The 12,637-nt window shown below is 45.1% G+C and overlaps 1 protein-coding gene across 2 annotated transcripts in view; it reads left to right on the top strand.

Annotated features, from left to right (window-relative positions):
* INPP5B (inositol polyphosphate-5-phosphatase B) overlaps window positions 1-12,637 on the top strand; it is a 46,378-nt gene that overhangs the window by 25,835 nt on the left and 7,906 nt on the right. For both annotated transcript variants that reach the window (XM_026516621.4, XM_044390421.3), the window contains 9 exons: window positions 966-1,062; window positions 2,478-2,645; window positions 3,726-3,827; window positions 5,061-5,175; window positions 5,508-5,624; window positions 6,621-6,808; window positions 8,318-8,429; window positions 10,434-10,543; window positions 11,540-11,675. In XM_026516621.4, the coding sequence (XP_026372406.1) occupies window positions 966-1,062; window positions 2,478-2,645; window positions 3,726-3,827; window positions 5,061-5,175; window positions 5,508-5,624; window positions 6,621-6,808; window positions 8,318-8,429; window positions 10,434-10,543; window positions 11,540-11,675 (1,145 nt within the window). The remainder of the gene's footprint in view (window positions 1-965; window positions 1,063-2,477; window positions 2,646-3,725; window positions 3,828-5,060; window positions 5,176-5,507; window positions 5,625-6,620; window positions 6,809-8,317; window positions 8,430-10,433; window positions 10,544-11,539; window positions 11,676-12,637) is intronic.

Raw genomic sequence — 12,637 nt, 5'->3', positions numbered from 1 at the left:
TTCAGGAAACAACATCGATTGATTGGAGGCATTGAAATGTCATTATTTTCATGTTTCAAATTTGTGTGTGTTGTGGTCAGGTTCCTGTAAATGCATGGTTGAAAAATCCATGTTTAGTAATCGTCTTCAGGGCAGAATTCTTTCGTGATGGTTCATGCCTGCAGTGCTCCTTGTAACTTGTGTGATGAAGCAGCCCCTTTCTGTGGCCTCTCCGTGCTGTTTTCCATGGACAAGAGATTTGGCTTTTAAGAAGCAAAGAAGCTATTGGCAGATTACTTTTCCTTTTCAGGTTTATCTTGGTTTAACAGCTGTCCTAAAGTATTTATTTATTAAAAGTCTTTGGTTTGCTCTTTGGTTTTGGAGGCAATTGGTTAACAATGACAAGCACTCCCCATTCTCTAGAGCACTTAGACCCTTCCCAGTGTGAGATCTCTGACCCTTGCCTCTTTCCTCCTTGAACTTGAAGTCCCACTTGGAGTAAATGGAAATGAGATCACTATCTTATATTTCATAATATGCTGTATGGCTTCCAAAGTGCTCATTCACATGTCAACTATTTGATCCCAGCAATAAACCTATGAGAAGGGCAGGGCAGGTCAAGTCACCGAGCTAGAGAGAGGTTGGATGACTTGTCTGAATCAGAAGGTCAGTAAATAGTGGGGCTGGTGATGGAATTTAGGTCTGCAGATGGCACAGTTTTATTCTTTCTGTAATGCACTGTCTCTAAGAAAAGGGAGTCAGACCAGCTAGGATAGTTACTTTTTCAGAAGTAAAGATCTCTGGATGAAATGCTTGGTTTTTTTTGCCTTCTCTCTTGTGCTCTGCTTAGACACCACCATCGACCTTTCCTCTGCTTTCAAGCACTATGTGCACAACCAGGGATTCCTAGACAACAGTTGGAGAAGCTGTGGTCTCTATGTTAAAGTCTGTGTAAGCATGTTTTCATTCCTCCCTCCTCCCCTTAGGTGTTTCTGACTTTGATGATTCGAGGTCAGATAAGAGAGGCCTGCTTGTGGACCCAAGCTCTTGGGGTCAGGATACACCAGACAACTTGCTCCCAAGGTAATGCAGCTGTCCCTTCACTTGTACTTCATAGGACCGAAGTTTTCCTCAGTATAGAACCGAGACCATTAGTTTACATGATGTAAGCTGTCCCAGGGTAGCTGGTTTAAGAAATGTTGGACATTTATTGAGCATTTACTGTGTATGCCAGATGCCATTCTCTTACCTGGGTTATCTTATTTTAACCTGAAAGATAGGTACCATTATCTTCTTTGTTTTACAGCTACAGAAACAGGTGAAGAAAAGACATTACATAATTTACCCAAGATCCAGAACTAGCCAGTAGCCCATCTAGGATTTGAAACTGGCAGTCTAACTCTACCTTAGAAATGTAGATTAGAAACATTTTTATTTCTCCCTCCCATTTTTTTAGGAGTTTCCTGACTCTGAAGATACTTCTTTTTTTGTTTGTATTTATTTATTTATTTATTTTCCTGTGGAGCTATTATGTTTAGTCTGTACGCCAGTGCCCCCTACTGCTCATAGCCAGAATCATCTGGTCAAGATAAAAACTTGCTTGTTTGTGTCAGTATTTTTATGAATTAAGCAGCAAGGAACAACCCCTGAACTTTAAATGTAGCTAGATCTGTCCTTCTCAGTTCACTTTGAGCCTTTTTGGTAGACAGAGATACATTTTTACATAGCTGTAATTAGTATGTACTTGATATAATACCAGATACTTATGGTCTTTGTTCAGTGCCTGAAGTTGTTGCAAGGGCTTCATATATCTTAATTCATTAAGTAATGTTCAACAAAAGTTTCTCGCACTTTTATTAGGATTCTGTTAGATAAATGTGTCAAATTTTAGATAAATGTGTCAAGTTTTAAATTTTAGATAAATGTGTCAAATTTTAACTTTAAATGTTGGCATTTAAATAATTTTTAGTTTGACTATTGAAACTACACAAATAATGAAATATAAACTTTGTTGCTCCTCTTTTATTTCAGATTATTCCTGTGGAATAGAGATATAGTAGAATTGTCAAGTCAAAAGATCTGGATAGTCTTACAGTCTCGTTACGTGAGGCAGTGGGGTCTAGAAAGAGTACTGTCAAATCTGTGTTCTAATCCACACTCCACTGCCGTCTGACTGGGTGGATCATTGATGATGCTAGATCTCATTTTTCTTATTTGGAAAAGGAAGGGATTAGACCAGAATGTCTTCAGGGTCCCCTGTGATCTGAGATCTTTATCAGAAAGTCTCCGGACCAATGTGCTATACAATCGACAACATATAAGTTTACTTAATTGCACATAGACATAGTGGGTTTTTAGTAAATACATTTGACTTTGGCCTCCGTTCGTCTTCTGGGACTCAGACACTTGTGTGTGGAAACCTCTAGCTTCGCCTTCATGTATGTTGTCATGGGGGACTCATCAGAATATGATAAACTTTTGTCCGTTTGTTTTTCTAGACAGAATAAATCCAAGTGTGAGATCACCGACATGGTTCGTTCCTCCACTATCACGGTATCGGACAAGGCTCACATTTTATCCATGCAGAAGTTCGGGCTACGAGATACAATAGTGAAATCACGTCTCGTGCAGAAAGAAGAGGATTATACCTATATCCAGAACTTCAGGTAGCTGACTGGGCGGACTGTTTTCAAAGCAAAATGATCATTCAGCTCTCTGAAATTTCAGCACTTCCGCCCCATACCCTGGATTTGGAAGCAGATCCTTCTACAGAATCTCACCCATCATTCTCTAAACAATCATTTCCTTTCACTCTTCATGAGTAGCCATTTATTCTGTGTCTTTTCTGGCCAGGCACGGTGGTAGGTGTGGTCTAGCGGGAGTCACACAACTTGCAAATAGTTATAGCAATATTTGAAGGGATCTGTGGGGCAGAAGGAGGAACGATATCCTGAAATTTGTGTATCTCTTGGTCATTCTTCTGGGCCTTTGAAGAAAGTCATTTAAACTGAAGTTAATGAAGCGAAGTTAGTGTTTGGTAATCTTTTCAGACAGGATTACCAAAAGTTAAATGAATAGAGGTTGTAGGATTCTTTTTTTTTTTTTTTTTAAGATTTTATTTATTCGACAGAGATAGAGACAGCCAGCGAGAGAGGGAACACAAGCAGGGGGAGTGGGAGACGAAGAAGCAGACTCATAGCGGAAGAGCCTGATGTGGGGCTCGATCCCATAATGCCGGGATCACGCCCTGAGCCGAAGGCAGACACTTAACCGCTGTGCCACCCAGGCGCCCCTCTGCTAGATCTTTTTAAATCAGTGCACAGGGACTGTAACACAAAGTGGCATTGCTTCCAGGTGTATAAACAGCCAGTTATGGTGAACACTGCTGTTGCTTTCCTTCTGAAGATAATTACCAAGGTACTTTTCATTTTTCTTTCATTTCCCTAGCACACACAGGGTAAGGAATCATTTTGTGGTTTATGGCTCTCTAATGGCTGCCAAAGCCAAATCGGAAAATTCACAGTAGGCTTATAGTGTTTGAAGTTATCACAAAAGCAGCGGATATCATGGCTGACTACAAGTCACCCTTTGGTGCCATGGTCCTCGGTTGAAGTCAGGTGTGACATTTCTTAGGTCTTAAAATTTGACTCCAAAAAGACTGAAACCGAGCAGAGCCAGCATAGGATGCCTTCCCCTGTCATCGCCATCGTCCTCCCAAGTGACTGACCAATTTTCTTTGCTGACAGGTTTTTTGTGGGAACATACAATGTGAATGGCCAGTCCCCCAAAGAAGGCCTCCAGCCCTGGCTAAGCCACGGCACCCTGGCCCCAGATGTGTACTGTGTGGGGTAAGTGCTTCTCTTCTCACTTCTGCCTCTCCGTCTCTAGAAAGTATAGCTGGGTGGAAGGGACAGGGACATGAATGTGTAACTGAGTCTTCACAGCAGGTGAAGGAATTGACAAGTGTGTGCATAATAACAGCTTCTTCTCTGATGTTCTTCCTCGAAGTAAACAAATTTCTGTCACCATTAAAGTGACGTGCTTGGCATTTAAATGCTATTATTTAATTTTTAGTGCAGCCCTCTGTTAAAATCACTACACCTCGAGCTGACTTTTATCACTCAGACATTCAACACTTTGGTCACAAAGCAAAAATATCTTTTGCGAGGGAAGGAAGGTTAGCTTTATTTATTTATTTTAAAGATTTTATATATTTATTTGACACAGAGAGAGCACAAGCAGGGGGGAAGAGCAGAGGGAGAGGGAGAAACAGGCTCCCCGCTGAGCAGGGAGCCCGGTGTGGGACTTGATCCCAGGACCCTTGGGTCATGACCTCAGCCAAAGGCAGCCACTTAACCAACTGAGCCACCCAGGCGCCCCACCTTTATTTTTTTATTGATTTTCAAAAATTATTAATTTAATTTAAAAAATAAAAATTTTTTTTTTAGAGAGAGAGAGCATGCGAGTGGGGAGGGACAGAGGGAGAGAGAGAGAACCCCAAGCAGGCTCCATGCCTAGTGTGGAGTCTGATGCGGGGCTTGATCTCAGGATCATGACCTGAACGAAAATCAAGAGTCGGGCACTTAACCAGCTGAGCCACCCAGGTGCCCCAGAAGGTTGGCTTTAAAAAAGAAAACAAAAAGCTCTATCAGTCTGTCATTTTTTCTTCCATACATATTATCTTCCTACCACTGTCCTAGGCACTGTGAATGGGGAGGAGGCAGCAAAGGAGCCTGTATCGTAAAGTGGGAAGGGCCTAGAATTTGGAATTTATATAGACGTAGGCTTGGCCCCTAGTTTGCCATTTGGTGCTTGTGTGAACTAGTCATCTCCGGTGTAAAATGGAGATGCTTCTGACCGCTTCATGGCTGGTTCTAGAGAGGAAATGGGGGGCTGCTTGGGAAGGCGCTGGTGGTTCCTTAGCATTTAGTCCCTTGGCTCCACATATTGATTTTTCTCCCCTCTCGAGGGCCCTGCAGTTTAGCTGGAAAGCGAGGATATACGTGCCTAACCCAATCTGAGGACGTGTGGTCGTGCACATTATTCTTCTCTCCCCTCTGACTGCTTGCTGCTTATTATAGGTTTCAGGAGCTTGATCTGAGTAAGGAGGCCTTTTTCTTCCATGATACCCCAAAGGAAGAAGAGTGGTTTAAAGCTGTATCAGAAGGTCTTCATCCAGATGCCAAGTATGCAAAGGTACACGAGGGCTCAGTGACCCTTAATTTTATGTTGCCGTGCAAGGAGATTCTAAGACCTGTGACCTTTATCATAAGCCTGTCCGAATTTTGTCAATTCCAAGTCCTGTGGAAGAGGTGCTCTGGGTAGGAAAGGTGCAGGTCTGGGCACCGGTAGGCCGTTCGGGTTACCGCGGAGCTGCGCAGGGGATCACCGTGTGTCCTGCTGCAGAGAAGGAAACATGGTAGCGTCCTCAGCCAGCTTTGAGACCGCTTTTCCTCTGGGATATTTCTTCTTCCTGTTTTCGATTTCTAGCTCATGCTGTGACCGGACTGTTTGGCTCTGTTGTCCAGGTGAAGCTCATCCGACTGGTCGGGATCATGCTGCTGTTGTATGTCAAACAGGAGCATGCAGCACACGTGTCCGAGGTGGAAGCTGAGACCGTGGGGACGGGCATCATGGGGAGGATGGTGAGTTCTTGGTCGGTATGCCTGATCCCTCAGGGTTTGTTTGTTTGTTTGTTTGTTTAAGATTTTATTTATTTATTTGACAGAGACAGAGAGAGAGGGAACACAAGCAGGGGGAGTGGGAGAGGAGGAAGCAGGCTCCTAGCAGAGGAGCCTGATGTGGGGCTCGATCCCAGAATGCTGGGATCACGCCCTGAGCCGAAGGCAGACGCTTAACGACTGCGCCACCCAGGCGCCCCCTGATCCCTAAGGTTTTGACCCTGCCTCTTATGATACCGTGACTGCGTGTGTCCCAGTTGGAGGGTGCTGGGGTGACAAGATGAACGGTGCCCTCAAGCAGAGCTAGATGGAGCGGACTGCTTAGAAATCGTGTTTCAGGGAGCTGTGGCTGATTTAGCACATATCCCTGTGTCCACGCCACACCAGAGCCTCCAGCTGATCTGCCTGTTTCACCCACAAAATAGGTTGCAGGAACTATGTTGGGAAACCGAGATAAAGAAAGAACGCAGATAATAGGTTTGCAGTTTCCTCTTCTTGAGGCTCCTAAAGTCCTGCTTTTAGGTTCTCTTGCAAGAGCTTCACTTCCCATGTGCTTTGCCTGTGATTTAGTGAAAAGTGGACTCGGCTTTGCCACGGACTGGCTCGTCACTCTGCTTTCTTGGATTTGTTTCCCTACCTGTTAAAATGTGGACAATATAGGGGTGCCTGGGTGGCTCAGTCGGTTGAGCGTCCGACTCTTGATTTCGGCTCAGGTCACGATCTCAGGGTGGTGGGATCCAGCCCTGCGTCGGGCTCTGCGCTCAGTGGGGAGTCTGCTGGAGATTGTGTCTCTCCCTCTCCCTCTCTAAAAAAAATTTTTGAATAAATAAAATACGGACAGTAGCACTGCTCCACTACTGTTGGGATTATTTTGAAGAGAAAACTTGTTGAAAGCATGCAGAATTAAATGGCTGCCACAGTGAGGTTGTGAATTGGATTCTTTCGGGCTCTCTTCCGTAGGGTAACAAAGGAGGCGTGGCCATCAGGTTCCAGTTCCACAACACGAGCATCTGCGTCGTGAATTCTCACCTGGCAGCCCACATAGAAGAGTATGAGAGGAGGAACCAGGACTATAAAGACATCTGTTCTCGAATGCAGTTTTGTCAGATTGACCCAGGCCTTCCTCCTCTCACCATCAGCAAGCACGAGTGAGTCTGGGATCAGACCCCAAGCTGTTCACCGCTCTCTTGCTAAGAGAGTTGGGGCCTCTCTGTTTTGTCAGGGAGGTGGCTGGGGGAGGCTTCCCATTGCCTGAATGGGAACTGCAGCCAGCGTTCACTTACACGCAGATTATGTCTCATGGAAATATTCCGTTTCCTAAGTTTCTAATCGGGCAGACCTCTAGAATGTTTCTCACATGTCATTTGTCCCCAGAAAATGTATAAGACTTATTTTAACGTGGGTCTGCCCTGATTAAACATCACGAGGAAAGCAACCAAAGAGTGAGCATCTCAAGTCCAGGTTTCAGAAGTATATTTTAGGGTAGTATATGTCTGTTCTTTCCAGAAGCACATGTGATTGAGATTTGGACTCCCGGGGTCCGCCTTCACTTAGTCTCTTCCACCTCTTGAGTCAACATGACAAAGCTGCAGTGACAGCTGCTCGGAGCGTCTTGTGCTAATCTTTTGTTTTCTTTGTTTCATTTATCTCTAAAATGTTCTGTATGTCTAAAATCAAGGCATATTAGAACTGCAGACTTTACAGTAACACTTGAAGCTTGTGCCACTTCTTTTAGAAGAAGGAAGAAGCCGCTGAGGCCGTGGTGTCTGCCAGGGAGTACACAGATGCAAGCCTCTCTCCTCCCACCTGCCGCGGTGGCAGAACGGTCTTGAGCTCACTGGTGCTCTGGAAGCTGACAGGATGGCTTTCCTTCTCCAGGGAACCTGGCAGGGAGCGTGTCTTCCGTTCTGCTGAGCCGCGAGCATCCTCGCTTGGGAGGCCGCCGCTTGCATGTCAGTTTGTCCGCTTCTAGCTTGTGGATGCATTTATTTTGGTGCGTGTATTCTGCTGTGCAGGTTCTCGAATGACCTGTCTGCTGGCTTCAGATAGCGCAGTATTGGACTTTATGGGCTGTGCGCTGTCGTCTGGAATGTTCAGTTACCCTTCTCCCGAAGCAGCAGGTGTGATGAAACACCTGTCACACTTTGCAGAGAGCGCCAACCGATGATACAGTACAGACTCCACTGTACAGGTTGAGCTTTGTTTCAGAGGAACTCAGTTCTAGAAACGAGGGTTGAGAGTGTGTTTTGTGGACTGTCATGTGCATGGAGGCGACATCATGGCATCATCTGGTTTGGGGTCCCCGAGCGATTGACCTGACTCCCAATATTTGATCTTTTGTGCCTCTTCCCAGGAATGAGGTAAATGGTTGTCTTGCTTTTAGATCTTCTTAGACTGTCTTTCCAACCATACAGCTTAAAACAGTCCAGGACAACTCAAGGCTGTTTTCTGATGAACCTGGAGCAAAAGGTCAGAGTAAGCAGCATGTTAGCCATGACGTGAAATGGGTGGCAAGAGAAAAGATTTCCCAAACAGCAGAGTCACTTCCTTCCCAGCTCCCAAGAAGCTGAGCCTCAGGGGTCTTCTGTCAGAACTACGCTGGCTAGGAGGAGTGAAGTCCCTCCTCAACCTGTGACCTTTGTGTTCTGTCCTCACAGTGTCATCTTGTGGCTGGGGGACCTCAACTACAGGATAGAAGAGCTGGATGTGGAGACAGTAAAAAACCTCATCGAGGAGAAGGACTTTCAAACCCTGTATGGGTATGATCAGGTACAGATGGCCACCCGTGCCTTGTTCGGCAGCTGTCCCCCCACTGTGAGGGCAGAGGAAGGCCTGGCTTCCCAACCGTCGGCCTCTTCTTCCTTCGCTGGGTAGGCTTGCCCGGGGAGCTGATGGCCAGCTGTTTCTCCTTTCATCTGCATTCCCTCGTCCACGGCGGTCCTCCCGTGGCTCTTCCCTTGAGGTGCCACGTCCCCCTGGGGGCCAAGAGCATGTGTGTTCTCTGTCTCAGTCTCCCTCTCTCTCTCACCCCCTTTCCCTGGTGCTCATTCATTCATTCATTCATTCCAGTAGGGGCTGAAAGGGTACTGAGCTTCTTATAAAGACACTTGGTATGTTTAAGATGATTTGTTAATTGTTTTCTGAGTGAGCCTGCCTCACCCCCTCCTGCTCTCACCAGACTTGTCCGGGGTAAATGCCCACTCTTTTTCCTGAGCGGCTTTCTTCACGTCTGACAGGAACCAGTTCTGTCCGCTGCCACTCTCCACCTCGGTTTGGGTCGGCATTTCTTGCTCAGAGCATTTGCCACAGGACAAGAGCAATCTGTCTTGCTGACTTTCATCAGGCTACCCCTTTCAGTCAGTTTCAAAACTTCAAGTGGTCAGGATCGTTCAGAATATTAAATTCCCTTTTCTTTTTAGTCTGTAGCCCCCTTATTGTCATCAGTCTGAATCTTTCTGTTAACCTTTTTGTCCCCTGGTGCACATCAGTCGAAGGGATCAGTCAAAGGGGAAAAAAACTCTCAACTTTGTTACGTCTTTCTTTATGGAATAATCTCTTTTTTGGCCTATTTTTCTCGCCAGTTCCTTTCCTTGGTAAATTACCTTTTTTTTTTTTTTTCCTCTTTAATCCCCATTTCAGCATTAAGCCAGTCTGCTCTATAACTGTCTGTTTATTGCATCTGTATTCTGGAGTGAAGCATTCTGACTTCCCTGATGGTTTCATACCCACCTCCTCTTGCCTTCTTTTCTGGTCTTTCTTCAAGTAACAGTACCTGTTTGGTATGTTCTCTACTTCCCAGATGGTTTTAAGGTCTACATATACCGATTTAAGAATCATCCTACGTTAATACCTACATTTTTATTATTTCTGTGGCTTTTTCCTTAATAGTTTTTTTTTTTTTTTTTTTTAGGAATTTGTATTTTGGGGAATTTGGCAACTCTTGTCCCCTGAGTAGCTGCCCCCTGTCTCCAGTGGTAGCTGACAGTTCTTCATCAGTCCACACAGGGCCGAGCTTGGTCCTTCAGGGAGGAGGAAGGAACACCTGTGGTTGTTAATCTTGCTGCGAGTGTGATCTGGAAGGCGCTCCCAAAATGAGTGCAGTAGGAAGAATGCTGGCTATTCTCAGAATGTGCCAGGCGCCATTCTAAGTCGGCAGTGCTTTCCAACAGTCCTGAGAGGCAGATCCCGTTACAAACTCAAAATTTACAGATGGGGGAGATCAAGGCACAGGGCTTCCCCTAGTTCGTATAATTCACTTGATAAACTCCTTTAGAAAATTGTTTAAATTTAATTCAGACTTGTTCTGGTATACTTCTGCCACTTATTTTTAGATACCTGGAAGTTCCCCCTTTGCTTTTTGGACTATATCTTCCCAGGCCTTTTTCTGCGTAGTTCTCTCTCTGTACAATGGGAACAGCTGTGTTACACAGATGAAATAGATACCTGGAAGGAAAAACTCTTTGTCTGATGGTGTCTGATCCTCTTAGGGACATCTCACCAAGATGGTACTCAGGCCCCGTGGATGCAGGTATCCTCTTTTAAAAGAGCCTTAAAAACTGTACAATAGGCAAAGGAACGGTCAGCTCACTCCCCTTCCTGGGATTTAGTTCTCAAGATTGTACAGGATAGCTTTCTCATGGGCCTTTCCCTTTGGGTTAGGGTTCAGATTCCAGATTGATTTTCTTTCCTCTGCTAATTCAAGGTTTGACTTTTTATTCTGAGGTTTTTGTTTTGTTTTGTTTTTTTCCCCTCCTCTTCCATCCTTTTGCATAGCTGAAAACTCAGATGGCTGCCAAGTCTGTCTTTGAAGGCTTCATTGAAGGCGAGCTCACGTTCCAGCCCACCTATAAGTATGATACTGGCTCCGACGACTGGGATACCAGGTAGGTAGGGGCTTGCTTCAAGGGGGCTGAGCAAATGGAAACCTCAAAATTTAGGGAAGCACTTGTTCCCATGGGCCTAAAGAAGGAGATAGGATTCCGTGGACTTCTCCGTAGGAGATAGGATTCCTGTGACTTCCCTGTGTTTCGCACTCTGGTCAGACATTTTCTGTCAGTGTCTGCTCATTCAGCAGCTCTGCCTTCCTACATGTTTTTTTTTGACCGCCTTAGCCTTTGTTCCATAATAATTTACTTTTGAGCTATGCTTAGGGTGATAGGATGATTCCAACCCGTTTAGCTTGTACTTGGTCATTACACAGGTGTTTTACCACTTTTCTTGAGTGCTTCTGGTATGCCTCACGTGATTTCATACACTTTACCTCTGTTACCTCACTTGATCTTCTCAACTGCCAGCTGAAGGAGGTGGGATTTATTATCCTCAGCTTTTAGATCGGGGAACAGAGGCATGCAAAAATTAAAAAGCCTTCCAAGGGGCGCCTAGCTGTCTCAGTTGGTGGAGCGTGCAACTCTTGATTTGGGGTGGTGAGTTCAAGCCCCACACTGGCTGTAGAAATTACTTAAAAATAAAAAAATCTTAAAAGGAAAAAATAAGAGAAAGACCTCCCAAGCAGGCTAGTATAGAACCAGGATTATAACCGAGGCAGTAGGAATTCAGAGCCTGTTTCAAGCACCATCTTTTAAGGACCGCAGAGCACTTAACTTCCAGATTGCCTTTTTCAGCTCCTCCCCATAGGAGGCTAAAGAACAGAGTCATTCTGAACGGTGTTTGGCTTGGAGCCCTCATGGCTGTTTTGGGTGATATGCTCAGGGTATATCCCATCCCCTGGCGGGCCCGCATCACTGTGCCTTCTCGGACCCCTGGGGCCGCATGGGCTTGAAGGCTCTGCCCCGCCACCCCCCAGTGGTGCCGGGGTGCTGGCCAGGGCAGTGGGCGCTGCTGTGGCTGTGCAGGCCCCCAGTGCGGACTTTGCATTTCAGTGAGAAGTGTCGTGCTCCTGCCTGGTGTGACCGGGTCCTCTGGAAAGGGAAGAACATCACTCAGCTGAGTTACCAGAGCCACATGGCCCTGAAGACCAGTGACCACAAGCCCGTCAGCTCCGTGTTTGACATCGGGGTAGGTGGGCAGCTGACACCTGTCGTGAGCACTCTATAGGGAATTGGTTCTCATAACCAAGACCACTTTTGTCGTTCTGGTCTCCTCCCCTTCACTGTGTGAGAAAGCTTTTAAAAATTGTTTTTGGGGGCACCTGGCTGGCTCAGTCCATAGAGCATACAACTCTTGATCTTGGGGTTGTGAGTTCAAGCCCCATGTTGGGCATAGAGGTTACTTGAAAAAAAATTTTTTTTTAAGTTGTTTTAATTTAAATGAAATTCATAATTATTTTGGCATACTTCTACTATATATTTCTATGTCTGGACGTTCCCCTTTGCTTTTTTGACTGTATCTTTCCAGGACTTTTTCTATGCATTTACAAACATGTTAGTATTCCATATACAACATAGAGGATGTTTTTTCTTTTTGTAAAGAGATCATAGTATACCTATTGTTCTGAGAGAACATCTTTTTTTTTTTCCCTACTGACTATGTCTTAGGAGATCTTTCCATGTCAGTAAAGGTAGAGCTCCCTCCTCCTCCCACTTCTGCCAACTGTATATAAGCTTGTTTCCCACACCCTGGCTAATATTGGATTTTACCCAGCTTGAATTTCTGCCAACCCAGTGAGTTAAAGAAAGAGATCTTTCATTATTTTAGATCACATTTCTTTGATTGCTAGTGAGGTTGAACATCTTTTTGCTTACTCTCTCTTCGCCTGTGATTTCTGTTTCTTTATATTATACATTCTCAAGGGGTCAGGAGGAGGCATATCAGAATCTGTGAGGGTGTGAGCAGCTTGAAAAAAGCCTAATGAATATTACAGAGTTTTGTTATTGGAAAGTGACAAACATTGTGTTTATAACTCACAATACAGAAGGGAAACCCTGACAAAATCTTGGCCGATGGAGCACAGGTTACAGAAACTTGAGAAATGCTATTTGAAATCAAACCCTAGAGGTTTCTCGCCGCAGGCCTGTGGA

Source organism: Ursus arctos, unplaced genomic scaffold (genome assembly GCF_023065955.2).
Source record: "Ursus arctos isolate Adak ecotype North America unplaced genomic scaffold, UrsArc2.0 scaffold_32, whole genome shotgun sequence".
Classification (NCBI taxonomy): Eukaryota; Metazoa; Chordata; class Mammalia; order Carnivora; family Ursidae; genus Ursus; species Ursus arctos.
This window is presented reverse-complemented; position numbering and strand designations above follow the sequence as displayed.